General features: G+C 40.8%; 1 protein-coding gene across 1 annotated transcript in view; it reads left to right on the top strand.

Moving 5' to 3' along the window:
• adam12b (ADAM metallopeptidase domain 12b) overlaps window positions 1–17,018 on the top strand; it is a 72,047-nt gene that overhangs the window by 596 nt on the left and 54,433 nt on the right. The window contains exons 2-3 of the mRNA XM_041049579.1: window positions 12,511–12,632; window positions 15,173–15,246. Of these exons, the coding sequence (XP_040905513.1) occupies window positions 12,511–12,632; window positions 15,173–15,246 (196 nt within the window). The remainder of the gene's footprint in view (window positions 1–12,510; window positions 12,633–15,172; window positions 15,247–17,018) is intronic.

Raw genomic sequence — 17,018 nt, 5'->3', positions numbered from 1 at the left:
TGTGCCATCAGGGTACATGCAGTATGAGCTGCTCTGTGTTTGTAGTAGGGCTACTTTGCGTTTTATGGATATTTCAAGTGAGTTAAAGGACTGATCTCTCTCATTTTCATAGATGTACTTTATGGGACAAGATACCTATTGTTACAAACCATTTTTGACATCTCTTGTCATATTGTCATGCTGTGCATATCACACTGGAGGCAGCCAGAAAGGAAACAGAGTTTGCTTTTTTTTAAAAAAAATATCCATCTCTCTGCTCTGATGGAACAATAAAGGGAAGTCAGACTGCTGTCAGGATGGACAGATGAGTTTAACATCCAGGAGGATACAGCTTTATCTTTAGGTTGTAAACATAAACCAAACAGGATATTATTTTTATCCTGCTGCTAAATTTAATCTGAATGAATAAGCTGGTGAACGGGGTATTGTGTGTGTGGGACAGAGCACGTGCCAGGATACAAATGTATGTTTGTGTGTTAATGTGTGTGTGTGTGTAGTAGCAAGACAAAATGGCAAAGTAAAAGACAGAAGTCAAAAATGCATCTTGGCAAGTCGGGATCCAGCAGACTCCAAATATTAAAAAGATTACAAAAAAAAAAACATGTAAATGTAAATACATTATCTCTTAAACTCAGGAGATTCAAATACATACTTTCACTGCCTCTGTGAAGTGTACTGCGTAAACCACAAAGCATATCATCATCACAGTTAGAGTACCATAGGACCTGAGAGGAGAAGATAAAAAATGTCCACGCTATGGTAAAAACAGAAGTGTCAGGTCTTCATAATTTAAATGCATTTCACCCTTCAAAAGTTAAATTCAATGCAGGACCACAATTTCTGTTAAAAAAAAAAGGGCACATACTGTTTATTGTTATAGATTTGGTGGTAACAAACACGAAGCCTGAGGGTGCATCATTAATACCCGCACAAATTATAGCAAAGCTTCCCTGAAAATTACCCATGCTGGTAGAGAGGGGGAAAGATGCAGTTGAGGAGATGTTTACCACACACATCATCTCAATGTGGGGTCATTAAAGCTTTCACTCAGAGGGTTAGGTGATACATGAATGCAGGGAGTAAAAATAGTCTTAAGGAGTAGTGTGAGTATTGAAATAGGGCAGTATGTACCAGCTCTTTGATGTCAGCAGAACACTGACTTCAGCTTCTCTTTGTAATGTTTGTCGTAACCTCCCTCCACCTCAGTGGAGACCACCCTATCGTGGTATAGTTTGTGAGCCAGTGTCCAGGGACTTTGAGTGAAGATAGTGAGATTTTTCACGAGACAGACACGAGGCAGATAACAGGAGCTGTAAGTAGAAGAAGTTGTCCCAGGCATATTCAGTTGTATTATGGTCTAGCATGCATGATAGATGTGGCAGATACAGATGGACTAGTATAAAGAACATGGAGTTCAAAAAGAGAGTAATATATGCAGTGTAGCAAACAGTACAACAAAAACACATGCTTTAAAATGATCACGCGGATCCTAATTTGAGACTACCCTCCCAGGAAAAATGATGACATCAGTCATTTCAGGAAAACCAACATATATATTTTCATTTAAGTGACAAATCCATCTAGCGGCTGCAGGAATCATGGCTCTTGTTCAAGGGTGCCACAGGAGGAAAGAGAGTGATCCTGGTATAGAGGTCTGGTGATCAGGTTGAAAAAAAATGTTGGGCTTTTTTATTGCTCCCTCACTTTAACCAATAAGTTATTTTAAACCCAAACCATGATCTTTCCCTAAACCTAACCAAGTCACTTTTCTGTCTGAACCAAACCAAACCTTAACCATAGGTTTTGTCCTGCAGAAAGGGTTGTCAGATCAGAAAATATTTCCTGTAGATGTGTTATTCTGAAAGCCATTTTGCCATTTCAATTTGGACTAATTTTGAAGTAATAAATTAAGTAGAAGTATAGCAGAGAGACAAATAAGCAGGACAGAATATCAGGTATTGCCTGAGAGTAATAGGCAGCTCAGGGTGTGCATTGAGTGGTAGGTATCCATTTGGACAAGATAGGCTGGCTCAAAAGTGGCCTAAATCCGGCACAACTGGTTGCCTGACTTTAGCCAGATTTGTGGTGAATGCCCTGCCAGAATCAGCCAAACTTGGGCCAGTGCCACGAGCTGGCACCTGCCCAAAGCATGAGTGCTGCTAACCGAAACACATTCTCAACCCAAATCGGCCCAAGTATGCACCATCAAAAACTCCAAATCTGGCAGCCATATATGGACCAGATCCGACTGACATTCGGTTCTCCAGTGCCAGCACACTTCTGAGTGTGCCAACACTCAGCTGCAATTGGTTACCTGGATAGGGTTCAAAAATTGTGTTGTGTTAGCAGTTACTGAAGTAAGTGATGCATCAGATAAATAAGGACTTTCTCTGGAGGGATTCTGAAAGTGTCATATTGAGTATACCCTGGCCTTGAAGCAAGCAGTATTGCACTATTGAGTTTATTTCCAAGAAAAATGCAACAAGTGAAGGCACTGTCAAAGTTAGGTTAGCAGTTAGCAGGTAGTTTTCATTTCATCATCAACTACTAAACATGCTTCACCCTGAAAAGCCTAAAGTGTTGAACACTGCAGAGGAAAATAAGGCTGTATACAGAATTTATGTCATTGTAGCCTTCACATATATCTTACAATAATTCACCCTGTCATATTGTCAATCTCCCACTGCCTAAAACTAGAACGATTATCATTATCAAAAGGTTGACTGCTGGCTCCTTGAGTGATTCTTATAATAGAAGCACACTTCTTGTTTAAAGCTAAAAGAACAGCTGTAACCTCTAAAAATGCTGGTGTAATTAAATTTTGCAACAGTCTGTGAAAGAATCCACAAAGTTAAAGTCAGGTGAGGATTGGCCATCTGCTCATTAGCTTTCAAAGAATTTTGTTTATATGTAAGGCTAGACTATTAAGTGCGTTTGGAAAAAAAACAAAACATTTGTGTTTTTGCCCTCCAAGGCTCAATTGCCTTCTGAACTTTTATAGAATTGTTTTTTTTTAAAGTCCCGTAAGAGAATCAAGCAGGCTGTGTTTACAAATCTTTGATAAATCGGTCTGTCTCTAACTCTCTGTCTCTGCCTGTCTCCCGTTGTCTCTCCTCTGCATATCAGCTGCTTTTATAGGGGTCTGATCTTTTTTTTCTGGGCAGAGAAAACTCAATAAATAATTAGAGACAAAAGCAAATGACCTGGATTAGATTTGAGGATATCATCTGGTCAGACGGCAGCATCAGACAGAATTAATTAGAAAGATTAGAATGTCTGTGTTGTCTATAGAAATTGGTGGAGAGGAGAATAAAACCTGCCCTGAATGACCTGAAACACATTGAAATTTGCACACACGCACTCCCTTTGGTCACTTAGGAGCATCAACCACCTTTCAACACAGTTTCCTGGGATGTAACTCACACCCATCCTCCAGTATGTGGTGGAACGCTGACGTATGGCTGGGTTAAAACAACCACTTTCTGCTAAAGCCATTTAGGAGACAACCTCACCCTGGTCTCTCTTTCAAACCCTTGGGGTTTGACATTTTGAGGACGGTATGGCATTGATTTGTTGGCCGTGAGGGAACAACAGACACAGTTAGAAACGTCTCCCTCTGTTAGGCATCACTGGTCATTATAGCCATCAGTGTGATTTAGCTTCCTCCTGCTCACAATGTGCTGCTCTGCCCAAGGATGGCGGGGATCACAGATATAATTGATAAGTGGATGTTAGGAGACGGCAGCATAACACACAGCACACGAACCGGCGGCATACACAACTCAGAGATCCGTACTGCTGTGTGATAATCTGAGAAACGAACACATGGAATTATGCTCTGAGCAATTCCAGATTATCATGGGTGAGAAGAGGAAGACGAAGGATAGAAGAAAAGACAGTATGTGAGAGATGTATTGTAAAACTGTGAGAAATATGGGTGCACTTGCAAAGCCCTGACAGACATCAGTCAGTCATGGGTTGGATAGATGAAGAGTACATTTCCCCCAGTCGGCATCATCCTGAAGAGGACCAAAGAGACGATGAGGCAGGTGCAAAGGCAGTCACCTACCTCTCTCATCAATTTACCACAGTCATTGAATGTCTCGTACTTCCTGTGAAGCGCAGATATCTTTGTGGGACAGACAATTTTCTCTGAAATAAAGAAAAAAATATTACTTTTTTTGTAGCGCGAAGAGAGGAAGAAAGGAATAATGAATAGATGTAGAGTAGGAAGGGAACAGGGAGTCACTGCTGTCACAACTTATCTGTGAACAGCAAGCTGTTGATATTTATGCTAGAATGCAGAATGGAGGCAGATATTGGATTTGCGAGAGGTGCACACATGCAGTCGTCACCTGTCATATTTAAAATGAATGAAAGGCTAGAGGTGTAGCAGAAGAACTAGAGAATATTTTGGCTTACTCAAAAGAGCTGGTGAACATATGAATTTTTCAGAACAGCAACTTGTTTGGTTTTCTTTGACAGAGCATTTTTGTCAAGAAATTTTAGGAATCGCTTGGATGAGAGTAAGGACAGACCTAGAAAGCGGACTGATGCAACAGCATGATTTGGGTTTGAGACGCATACAGCTGCACAGCAGGCTGAACCGTCAGGTCGCCCTACATCAATAATTTCACAACAGAAAGGTCATCACACCTCTGTGTCAGTGTATTTACTGCGAGACATTGTTGATTGGAGTCCAGCCATGCTCTTCAACCACCAGCCTTTGTGGTTTGTGGAAGCTTTTGATGAAGGAAATAGAAGCTGTTTTGAGAGAATACTATATGAAGTTAACACTTTTTGTAGAGAAATACCTGTGAGACTGAGGTTGGTTGTCCTTTGCAGCAATTTGGGACCTCTTTATCCCCATATGTGTTTGTGTGTGTGTTACGGGGGTGCATATACTTGAATTTCCTTACTTGCATATTTTGCAAGTAAGGAAATTCAAATACATAATGTGCAGCTGTTTGTGTTTTTTTGTACAGTTTTAGTATATAGTGAATGAATATATTATATGGATTATACCCATTTTAGATGAATACAACATAAATAAAAACAAGATGCTGTACTGAGACACAGTGGTGCTTTGAGCTAAATGCTAATGTGCTCACAATGACATACAGATACTTAGCAGGTGGAATGTTACCATGTCAACAATCTTCATTTGGTGTGTAAGCATCCTAAAATGCTAATATGCTGTGCTAATTAGCACTAAACACAAAGCACATCTAAAGGTAATGGGATTCTGTTTAGTTTTTCAAGTATTTGGTCATAAACTGTACTGGAAAAATTAAAATTTCGAACTGATGGTGGCGCCAGAAGAAAAGTTAGAAGATCTCCAAAGTTATTACACTTCATCCTGAGTGGGACATGGATATCGATATAAAATTTCATAGCCATCCGTCCAGTAGTATTCGAGACAGTTCACTCAAATTACAAATGTCAATCTCATAATGGCAGTAAAGGACAGAGGGTCACTAAAGTCTGTGAGGACCATGAATGTCATGACAACCCATCCAGTAGTTGTTGGGAAAGGACCAAAGCGGTTGACAGACTAACTGACTTTGCCATCCACAGAGCCATGCTGAAAGCATGGTTAAAAATCCATATTCCTTGAACCCCGTCTCCTCAACGAATGGCTGTTAGGTGACCCAGCAGTGTGATAAGTTCCTGTTAATCCCCAAATCCTCCAAGCTGAAATCCCCATAGCTCTGAGACATAATGCCCAAATCTGTGCAGGACAAGATGGGAATTGGCTTTTCCACTGTTGCTCCCACAGGATAGGAATGGGACACACAAGTAGATCTCACTGCCCCACCCCGAGAAGTCTCGTGTTACCATTATTTTGCTGTGAGCCATTGACCTCGTAGCTTGCTCTTTCAGGCCAATAATGGGCTGCTCTGTTTGGAATGGATCTAGGGGGTCCCACATCCAGGATTAACACCTTCTCAACTTCAGCCCTAATTACTCCGGTGTGTCATGACAAGGAAAAGTGGGCGATGAGGGAGTTGAAAAGGAGGGATTGTTGAAATGAGGCAGTGAGGGCATACTTATGTTCTCAACTCCTGTGAAAGGCTTTGAGACTCCTCTTTCTTTATGTGCCTCTCAGCCCCATTTTCTCTCTATCTCTCACCATGGTCTCACCCATTGTGAATAAGAAGCTCATGATGTTCCTCATTGGAAGTCAAATTGTGTACACCCCTCTTTCTTTCTGTAACTTCATATATCCAGTGCAGGAGTAGAAAAAAGTACTCAAACAGAGATAGATTAGATAGACTAGACAGATTACCAGGGAAATTGGTACAGAGCCACTAGCATGGCTGTAGACTTCTACTCAAATCCAGCCACTTGGGTCCCACATGTCAAAGCATCTTGTGATAAAAGAAGAATTACTGAGAAGCATCTCAAAAATATACAGCACAAAAGGTTGAAAAGACAAAAAAAAAACCCTAAAAGCTTTAAAAAAAAAAAAAAAAAAAAAACAGAAAAAGGATATCCATGGAGTCAGGGAGAAACATAATTTCATAGTTTATCCCCTCTAACATTATCTCTAAAACAGTCTACTAAAAAAGTAAAAACACTAGTGAAGAGGGTTTTCAGAGTTTGCCTTTAAACATTCAAGTGCCTGGAAATTACAGCTCTGTCCAGTGTCTTGTGTTGTTGAATATACTGTAATTTCCATCTTATTGCTGGAGAACATGAATCAACATAGTGTAAGCTAGCCAGTTCATTATGCTTCTCAAGATGAAACGCAGAGATGAAAAATCCATTTGTACATTTACTCTCTATGGAGAAAAGAAGCCTATACATGTGTTTCACTGGATGACTTATTTTCAAGAATGCTTATTTGCTTCTTTCTAGCTGAAGGAGTCTTTTCTTTTAGGTTGCTTTTAGCATCTCTACTTTTGCAAGTCTTTTATCAGTCTAAGAACATCATACTGAAAATGAACTGTCAGCAGCAGTGATTTTTTTTAGGATTCATCAGGAGCCTTTTAACAGGAGTAATTGTAAAAGGATCTATTTCATGTGCTGGAGGGAAGAGGGTTTGTTATGAAAGGAAACCCAGGCTTTATTTTGGTGCTCAGTTCACACTGTGACAAGACTGCGTGTAACAGACTGTAATACTGCAGACAGTCTTAACGATTATGTTGATGTCTTTCTGTCTCTCTGAGTGATTCACACTTCCTGCTAATTAAATAAATGTCAGGGCAACCTCACAGGTATCGCTGTCAAACTGATGTTGTAGGAATAGTTAGATGCCATTTTTACTTGTTAAGATAGTCATAAGCTGTTCTGGGTTTCAAAGCAGCCTCATTCGCCATTCCCTTTGTTAAGGGTTCTTTATTTCTGAGGGCACAATGTAGGTGTAGCATCCGTTGCCATATTTAGATTCATACAGAATTGGTAATTGGATGTATACAGAAATCTTCACTAAGGTGTTTGCATAGCTCCTTTGTTCCACTTTGACCTAAAAGATGAAAACATTTTAGCATCTTTAATCCTCTGATTTCTTGGGTAAGAGAATGTAGAACCTGGGGCATGTGAGGCAGAAGTAAGAAAATGCTACAGACACCAAGAATCAAAGCAGTCAGGCACTACTGTTCTTGTACTTCCTTGCCTTCCTTGTTATGTGCAGCCACTGTAACTGTGTGCGATGTGTAGAAACCCCTGCACTTTCCATCACAACTATGCTCACCAGTTTATTAAATGCATAATTTGGAAGTATAGATACTGTTATTGGTATAGTATACCAACTAATGATCCTAGCCTTACCAAAGACCCTTTTAGCCATCTAGGAATTCTTGTTAATGCCATTTAAAAAGCCTGAATCAACAAAACATTTACTTTTGTCCTTATGGAAGCCAACGAATGAATGTGAAAGCACTGAATTAACTTAAAGGAATAGTTTGACATCTTGGAAATATATTTACCTGCACCTGCTGTAGTGTAAATGACAAGCTAAGCTAAATGGCTGCTGGCTTTCATGCTTAACAGACAGAACTGAGAATGCTATCAACCTTCTCCTCCAAAGGAAAGCAAAGCTTCTAAAACAAAGTTTCCAACACTTTTGAACTATTCCTTTAGTACTTTTGTAAATGTGAAGCCTTGCTATAAATATATGAGGGCGGTTAAAAACAGGGACACCTTAGAATGGTAAATGATAAATAACCCTGCAATACACAGTACTTTTGTGAAGCTTATTATTGGTAAAGTTCATAATGTTGTTGATTTGTATATAACAGGTGAATCGAATCTGTACCTCTTCTCTCAACAAGAATTTCATTAGGTTTCACGTAGAAACAATGCAGAACTATTGTGTTGTATTCTGTTCTATTCTAAGGTGCCCCTATTTTGTATTTCATGTGTTTCATCATCATGTCAGCAAAATGAAAAAAGCATTAAAGAAACAGCACATCTGTCCACAATGATAATAACATCTGTCTCACGTCTATGCAGTGGTTTCAGGTTGGCCCAATATCTTGTCATTTTGTGATCAATATGTATGATCAATATGGTAGGCACTCCCAAAAATGGTTCTGGGTTACATCCAGATTTCCATCAAATCCAATTACAACAGAACTCACCTCTGCTGTTTTTTGCTTGTCAGCATTTTGGCACAAGGCCTTATTTTTTCTTTTTTTTTTTTTCTTTTTTTATTTTTAAAGACATTTGTCGTCGTGTGTAATCATGGTACCTTCATCTTCCTTTCCTTTTGCTTAAAGAGGCTTTTTCAGTGAGTCACTGTTGGCAGAGATTCACCTTTTGAGGACATTTCCAGATGTATCACAGGGGTTTGATTAGAGGCTAGCGGGGCTACTTATGCAGCTGCCATGCAGATATTGAACATTAAATCTTCGCCATTATCAAATCCATAATCAGAGTGCTTTTCCTCTGATCCACTATTATTAAAGGCCTGTTCTCCGTGTTGAGAAATAGCTGAAAAGTCATGTCTCCGGGGCCCCGTTGTGTTTCCTCGATTTTTTTTTTCATTTGACCTCAGTTGAAAGCTGTTGAGACCAGGCCTGTGTGTTTCAGAGCAGCTGAGACAGAGGTTATCTGGCTGCATGCAGCATAAAATATCTGATTTTGACAGTTTTAAATTTAAGTATTTCACAATTTTGTAATATGTCTTGATCGCATGATATTGTGAAACTGCGGTGGGATTATTTTTTTTAACTGTTGTTTCCAAGGTTAACAGTGAACTGCTTCATTCTTACACTAAAAAGTCAAAATATGCCACATGTAATCATTTTTTTCCAAACTATGTTGTACATGGTTTGTATGCAAATATTATTTAAGGCTAATCATATTGCAAGAGGTCTCTGAAGTACCACGGTGACGCTAACTCTCTCTCTTGTAGTCTCTGAACACCTTGCCTATAGATTACCACGTCCTTCATCCTCCTGCTCTGACCTTGCCTACATTGTTTATTCTCTCGTTCATCTCAAGAGAGGGACTGTGTGGTAACACTGCTGATTGAGCAGACACAGTATTAGGTGTGAATGCAAAGCAGCGTATTCTGTTTCTACTATAGACTAAAAGGAATGCAGATAAAACTGCACAAATGCATTTTTCAGTGTATTATTTATGCACCTATAGTTTCCTCGCTGTAATCATCCCCACAATATGTACACCCTTCTCCTCCAAAAGATAAAGATAAATGGATATAGGAATAAAAGTGAAAGTCATCAGGAAATCTCTCTGATGCAGCAGGTGACATACCTAATGTGTTTAATGAGGTTGATTTTTGTCCTGAGTCCAGCAGCGCCTTCTGTTTGACTGAAGTAATTGCAGCTCATTTTGTTTGTTTATATTGTTGGCTGTGTCACTTCCCTGCTGAGTAAAGTGGACCTCAGGTCCCGTTTGAATTCACATTACCCACCAGTTAATTAGTAATACATCTCATGCACGGGATGGAATGCTAAAACGACAGACGAAAAAAATCACCCTTGTTAGATCATCAAAATGGAGATAGCTTTAAAAGAGATTTGGTTTGTGAGGCTATTTAAAGAGAGAGTGGGGGAAAGATGATTTTAGCTGCCAAATAGAACTTGTGTTTTTTAGATGTATGACCCGCAGCTGATTCTCCCTTGTGTCCAATATGGGGATACAACTGTGGTTGGCTTAGTAATCAAGATACTCTCCAGAAAACATATGGGATTAACCCAGTTTTAGTTTGAATTTCAAAGGTTCCCAAAGAGGAGAAAGCCCATGAGAATGATCATGAATGTCATATTTCTTTGCTGTTTGAAGGCAGTGCTTCTTTTGGGGGGAGCAATGACGGATGTTACAAACTTTAATCTTTATCCAAGCTAATACTGAGGCCTGGTATACCCCAAAAACCTTGAAAAGCACTCATGCAGCGTGCAGCACTCTTTCACACACAGTACACAAACACATTCATTTACACATTAAAAGGGTCACTGTGGTCAAACAAAGTGCTTGTCAGATTGTTGAACAGTGTCTGAAACCCCTGAAATTTGTGGGGGAGGGACTACAACATTTTTTTCTTTTCATTTTCAGAAACTAGCAGTCTAATGACCATGCCTACTTCACGTAGCAAATGTGTGCAGAAGTGAGAAGGTAGCCAGAATTTGAACTTCACTCTCAATCTCTCTGTCTTACCCTCACATTGCTTTCATCACGTTCCGTGTGAACAAATAAGTGTAACACCCTAAGTGGCTTCTGTCATGGAGCCTGCTGCCTCCGTGACTACAGACTTTTTTGGACGCGCTTTCAAGTGTGGCTTTTCAGAACAGCTATAAACACTTTGGCCTTCAGATGTGGTGGGACGGCACGTCTTCTGAGCTAGTTTGTTTTCGAGCACAGTCTCCTCCCTGAATTGGTATTGTTTAATTAACACAAGCTCATTCGGTATCTGAGAGGTCTAAATGAATTGCGAGGGACACCGGTGGAAGTGTTGAAGTCTTTTATTAACAAGATGTCTGGCTGACTTTGTTTTTATAGCTCCTTTTTAATGGCACTCTAGCCGCAGCCTGTGGTCTAAGTCATGCTGCTCTGTCTGTCTAACGTGGTTTTCATGCACCACTAAAACCAACAAACTACCATCGGCACATGTTCAAATAGCCTATTAAATATAGGAGGTCCCTTTTACGCCCTTGTTAGCTTATTATGCACTGTGGATAAATGGAGAGTCTGGGCCACACTGAGAGCAGAGGGCAGCTGCCACCACAGGCAGTTTGAAGCTGTAAGAAATGCAGTTGTGGTGGCGCAGAGGTCATCACTGAATCTTATCTTCAAAGAGAAGAAACATCAGACTTTTAAGAGACAGAGTGCTTGAAAAAGAAGACATCTCCAGCTGGGAAGCAGAGTAAACAAAATATGTTAGACTATAGTATCTTTGCTCGGTGTACTACTGAACTCTTGTTGTACCCAGCATGACTTTACACACGCACATGCCGACGAAGATGCTTTACGTGCATGTCTCAAGGGATTAGGGAACAGGCCTGGACCTTAGGCACACAGTAAACAGAGACATGCTCTCTCAGTTCGTCCTTTGGTGATAGCAGGAGTGTGAAACCTCAAACAACCTCTCCCCTCTAACACTCCCTCTCTGCTCCATCTCCACAGCTCCTCTCTGGGCTTCACAGGAAGCCTGCTGGGTCTGCTAAAATATAGACATGCTCAGTAAGACCGTGGGAGCATTAGGGACAGCCTTGGTTTTTTGTGGGAGAAGAGCTGAGAGAGACACTGCGAGTGCAGTGGGAATTGCGACTATGATTCCCACATTCTGCTTGAAGCCACTGATCTGGTTTATTATATTCCATCCTTTGCAGTATATACATCCCGTACTGTTTGCCTCCCAAATGAGCAGTTTTTTAAGAGCTAATTAGCAGAATTGGCTTCTAACTTTGTTAATTTCGCTTTAGTAAGAGTTTAAAAAAGGAGTAAAATGATATGTTTAAGAGAAAAAATAGAAAGGAGGAGAAAAGAAGCAGACTGCAGTGCCAGCTTCTGACCCATTATATACAGTAAATGAAAGAGAGAAAGATAGAAACAAAAATAAAAAGTGGAAAGGACAATTTCATCCTGCCAATTTCTTTTTTTTTTTTCAAACTCCATTCCTGTCTGGAGATATCGTAAAGTCTGAGTTCTTCATAAACTGTTTGAGAGCATCTATTATTGATGCTCTGTCTGTGGCTGTGGCCCTATTGCAGAGGCCCTTTGGGGGACAGCACGTCTCCTCACAGGAACAAGAGTGAGCTATTACTCTTTCTAAGCTACACAGTGCACAATCTTTAATAGTGCTGCGCTGTGTGTCTGAGGTTTCCCTCCCTTTGTTGGAGGGAGGTTTTTTTTGTCTAAAACATTATTGCTGTGCTTGAATTAATAAAGACATTACAAAGCAGTTTTGACTCATATTGCTGACCCCTTTGTCTGCAAGTCAGTTTAACAAAATCTACTGCATAAGCATCTGGGATGTTTGTAGCGTGGTGTTAAATTTCATCATTCAAATCAAATGAATCTGCATTGATGATCTTTTCACAGGAAGTAGTCCAGACAAGGCTAAACAGCGTGGGGAAGCAACCAAAGCAGAACGCCACGGGACCACCGTACCTCTGCTGCTGAAGGGCAAGGAGTGCAGACCTCTCAGCCAGCTCACTGCCGGGGTAAATACTCACAAGCTCATTTAGCACCACTAGCTTAATTGCTAATATACTGGTTCAGACATCAGCCTAGCTGATGCCAGTGTGCTTACAAGAGCTCAGCCAAGTACAGATGTCTGGCTTTTCGTTTGACCTAATCACAGTATGTGATTTCCTCCCCTGTTGCCTGCTTCCCTGGATGCTTGTTTTTCTCAAGCAGAAAGTCCCTTCCTTAGCTATGATTATCCTCTCTGATGTGGTCTCTCTCCTCGCATGCTCCTTCTCCTTTGTTTTGAATATGTCCTCATTTGCTCGTGGAATAAGAGCCTGCTCCGTTGGCAATACATTCTGTGAAATTATTCCTGAAACTCGTCAGCCTTTCAAAAGTCCTATCAGTAGTGCACCGGCCAGACTCTATAAGAAAGATTCAGGAGTTTGTAGCAGGTTTGCAACACCTTGAGGATTGTGCCATTTCTTTCACATCACATATTTTAGATGAAAAGATGCATAGATAGAATGCATATGCACAGTGAACTCAGCCCTCTCTGAACTCTCTGGATTTGTGTTGTCAGGTAGGGAAAACCAGTCTGTCCCACTGGCTACAGCTGGAAAAGAAAATGTTTGAAATTTGGCATCCCCCACCACAAGTTTTCCAGAGCAGGGAAATGCGTAGGTGTTGAAAACCCCCTGTGAAATCAAACATTTTTTCCTGGTGCAGGGAAGTCACCATCTGAGAGAAGTTTTTTTTTTTTTTCCAGCCTTATGCTTCTTTCTCAAAGTCAGTCATTAGTGGAAGATCAGTGATGTTAATTGCATGAATTGTATCACAAACATGTCACAGGGAAATGAGTTAATTATGCGCCCCACTTACCCCACCCCACCTATGTCAGATATGTTTACCCATCAGCAAACGCTGACTCAAGGTGTTTGTGTTGGGAAGATACAGTGGTTTTACAGTAGGCTATCTATAAACCTACCCTTCAAAATTAAACTGGCCGCCAGGGCAGCTGGTGATTGTCTTATCAGAGACTGTGTTGACTTAAACCTCCCTGGATAACAGATTTATATAGCTGCTCCTTGTGCCAATAGAAGGTTATCAAGCAGTCGTAAAGCATTGCAGAGTCATTACTTACAGTCTTCGCTGGACCTGTGATGTGACATCGACTCTCCACACACACCTACTTTCAGCCACACTTATACACAAACACAGACACACTGACTCTCAGATAAAGCTGAAGGCCGCCTGGCAAAGAAAAAGAATTGGCCCGAGGGCATCGGTCAGCAGACACAAGAAATGTCACAGGGAAAAGGACACAGTACGTCTGAAATATCAACTGATGATACATGAATTCCTCACTGTGCACGTCTGACCATTTCTGTTGGTCTGCAGGCTAGGATGCTTCCTTTCCTTTTTTAAATTTTCCTTGTCTTTCTTTGTCTTTTTCTTGTTTGTTTTTTTTGATTTGTGTTATAAGAAGGGTCTGATGATATCATGGTCCTCAGGCATTAACGCACTTTGAGTCTGTCATTCTGCGAGGACACTGCTTCACTCTGATAACTCTTTCTGAAAAGTGTCGAAAAGTCATTTTAAAGCCATGTCTGGGGAAACTGCTGTTTTGAGATTTAGGATTAAATCTCAGACTGGCATTTGGCATTATGAACGAAATCTCCTGCATCACCTTCATTTTCCAGGTTGTTGCCGCCATAAATCATTGGCACCAAAAATACTCATCACTGCTGTTCCTGCACTGAAATACAGATTCATGTCTGACAAATACTGCACTCATGTTCTAGTTAAGGAATGAAATTCTGCACATGTCCAGTATTTTGCTTTATATTTGCAGACAAGATTGTCTATCGTACCAAATATTTGCAACAGAAAGTGCAGTTTGTAATTGTAGTCCTTCATCCTGGCTGCTTTGTTTTCTGTGGTGACAGCAAGTAATAATATTTAATACTACAGCAAACACTCATGGAGGAGCTGCTTTGTCAGAAATATAACGGGAGTGCAAGTGGTGAATCTGTTCACAGTGTAGCCAGACAAACAGAGACTGTTTAACAAACAAATCAAACAACAATCAGCTATTTCCATCATGTCATTAACAACAGTAATCTGATTTCATGCTGCACACGGCATGAACTGTTTTCCTCACAGCAGCAGGGCACCCTAAATTTGGTCACCTTGCACAGGAGTTGGAGGTGTGCAGCCTGTTGTTTGAAACTCTTCATCTAGGGACTCACTGTGGCCACTCATTCTTGTCTCATTACTTCATTGCAAAAATGAAAAATTTGATTTCATAAAAATCTAAGGGTGGTTGGTTGGTTAAGTTGAGAAACTTGCCCAATGTACCTACTTTTGTGTCATGCACAAAATACTCAGGTCGGATGTGGAGGCTTTCTTCCTGTTCCTCTAAAACTATTGTGCCTTGTCACATCCTCCCTTGTGTGCAGTGGATGTGTCACAGTAAGGTGAGGTTTCACACAAACGCTGATCCTCAAACAGGATGGGAGAGATCCAGGCACCACCACCACCTCAACACTCCTGTCATCCTTTTGTGTTTCAGAGTTATCCTGCGTCTCTCCAGCTGCTGGTACATGCAGAGGGTGAACAGCTGATACTGATGCTGGAGAAAAACGAGTGAGTTCTCCTTTGATTAATTCTGACGATTAATTCTCTGCCCATACTCATCGTGAGCACCATGACAGAGGAAACTAGATATTTGTTATGTTAATCACACACAGAGCCAATAGATAAACCCACGCTCCCAGCTATGGCTGGCTGGAGTTATATATGCAAGAGGAGGAGAAGTTGTATGGGTCTGGGCTGTGATATAGTGTAGTCAAGGAAGTAGAAAATAATATGTCCCCTAGTGATTGGACTCTTTTATGGTTCAGTCTCTCTGAAGGGCCAAGAGATGAAAGCTGATAAAGAATAAGGCAGAAGAGAGCTCTGAGGACATGCTTGTCCCCCCCGTCCTTTGTTCTTTCTCTCCCCTCATCACTCCACTCCCTTCCAGACTGCAGAAAATAACACAGTGAACTGTGAAACGAGGGGCGGGGATCATGTGGAGTCCATAAACATGTAGATACACACACATACTCATGCACATACTGTTTCATATAGAGAGGAAAGATTTTTGTAAAGTCAGAAAAAAGGGCGTAAAAGGTCAGGTAACATATCCGGGGAAATTTACAGTCTCACAAGAACAATGGCATCACTGACTCAGGTCTTGTGTTTGCCAGTGTTTCTTGTTCAGAGGAAGCGGAGACACAATATTTTATCTGCTCCTTTGAGATACAGATATTGGCTCTGCAGCTGTAGACTTGGTTCACAACTCTAGAATGAACGTTAATGGGAATTTGAAAATGAAAAACAACTGCTGCCATCTGAAACTGAAATCTGAAACTACTATCAGAAAGATTTTAAGAGGCTGTCAATCAGAAATTGTATATTATGTAAGAAGATGGACAAATAAGTCACTAAAAAATAAAATCCCTCCACTATCTTGTTCCCCCTTGTCCATAATTCAGGGTACCCTGCCAACCCCCACAAACACAATTCAAATTCCTTGCCAAACAAACTAAAAATTTTATGTCACAGTCCAAAAATTAAACACTCCTTAGAAAACAACTGTCCCAAAAAACCGGTCCGTTTCCCGTTCTCCGTGTGACCTCTAGTGACCTCAGCATCAGCTGTGAGTCATCCGTCATCAGGCCGAGGCCCGGGAGCGTGCTGCCATCCCCATCCGGCCTGTTCCCTGTCAGGCCAGATGTGTCCTCTGATATCGCTTCACCAGTTCAGCCAACCCAGAACAGGTGGTCTCTGACCTCTACATGTGTCTGTTTTGTCGAGGCTGCAACCATTCTGTCTGGAGAGGAAGTAAACATGAGGGCGCGTGAAGGGAAAATGCTGAGGATGTAGAGATGCCTTTATAATTTACAGCAGTGTTTTATATCTGGCCACACTGGAGTTCTGCTCCAAAATGTATATTTCCCATCTGCACCTTGCGTATCTCAAGTTCGTTTACAGGCGTTGAACCAAGCCAATGTAGCTGAGATATTCCTGGTTGGTGAACTGCTCAGCTTTAAGAAAAATGGTTTCTTTTAGGGTGTGAATTTCACTTTTTTAGAGATGTGGTACGCAAATTTCTTTTTTTACCCAAAGCCTCCCTTCTGGCTTCGCTCACTGATGCACAATGTCAGCACAGAAATCATTGAATATTCCAACATCTTATATTTTCATGCCAGTTTTCATGTTTAATGCCACAAGGCTGCGTGTTAGGAAAAGTTTGTCTTTTAAAGGAACTCATTGAGAATGTTCAGGCTTTAATGATTTTTATACAGTAAAAATCCCTTGGCTCTGATAATAGGTCTTAGTTATTATTTCAGGATCTGTCTGTTTTAATGTAT

This window comes from Toxotes jaculatrix, chromosome 11 (assembly GCF_017976425.1).
Source record: "Toxotes jaculatrix isolate fToxJac2 chromosome 11, fToxJac2.pri, whole genome shotgun sequence".
Classification (NCBI taxonomy): domain Eukaryota; kingdom Metazoa; phylum Chordata; class Actinopteri; family Toxotidae; genus Toxotes; species Toxotes jaculatrix.
Note: the sequence above shows the minus strand (reverse complement) of the source record. Positions and strands in the feature narration are given on the sequence as shown.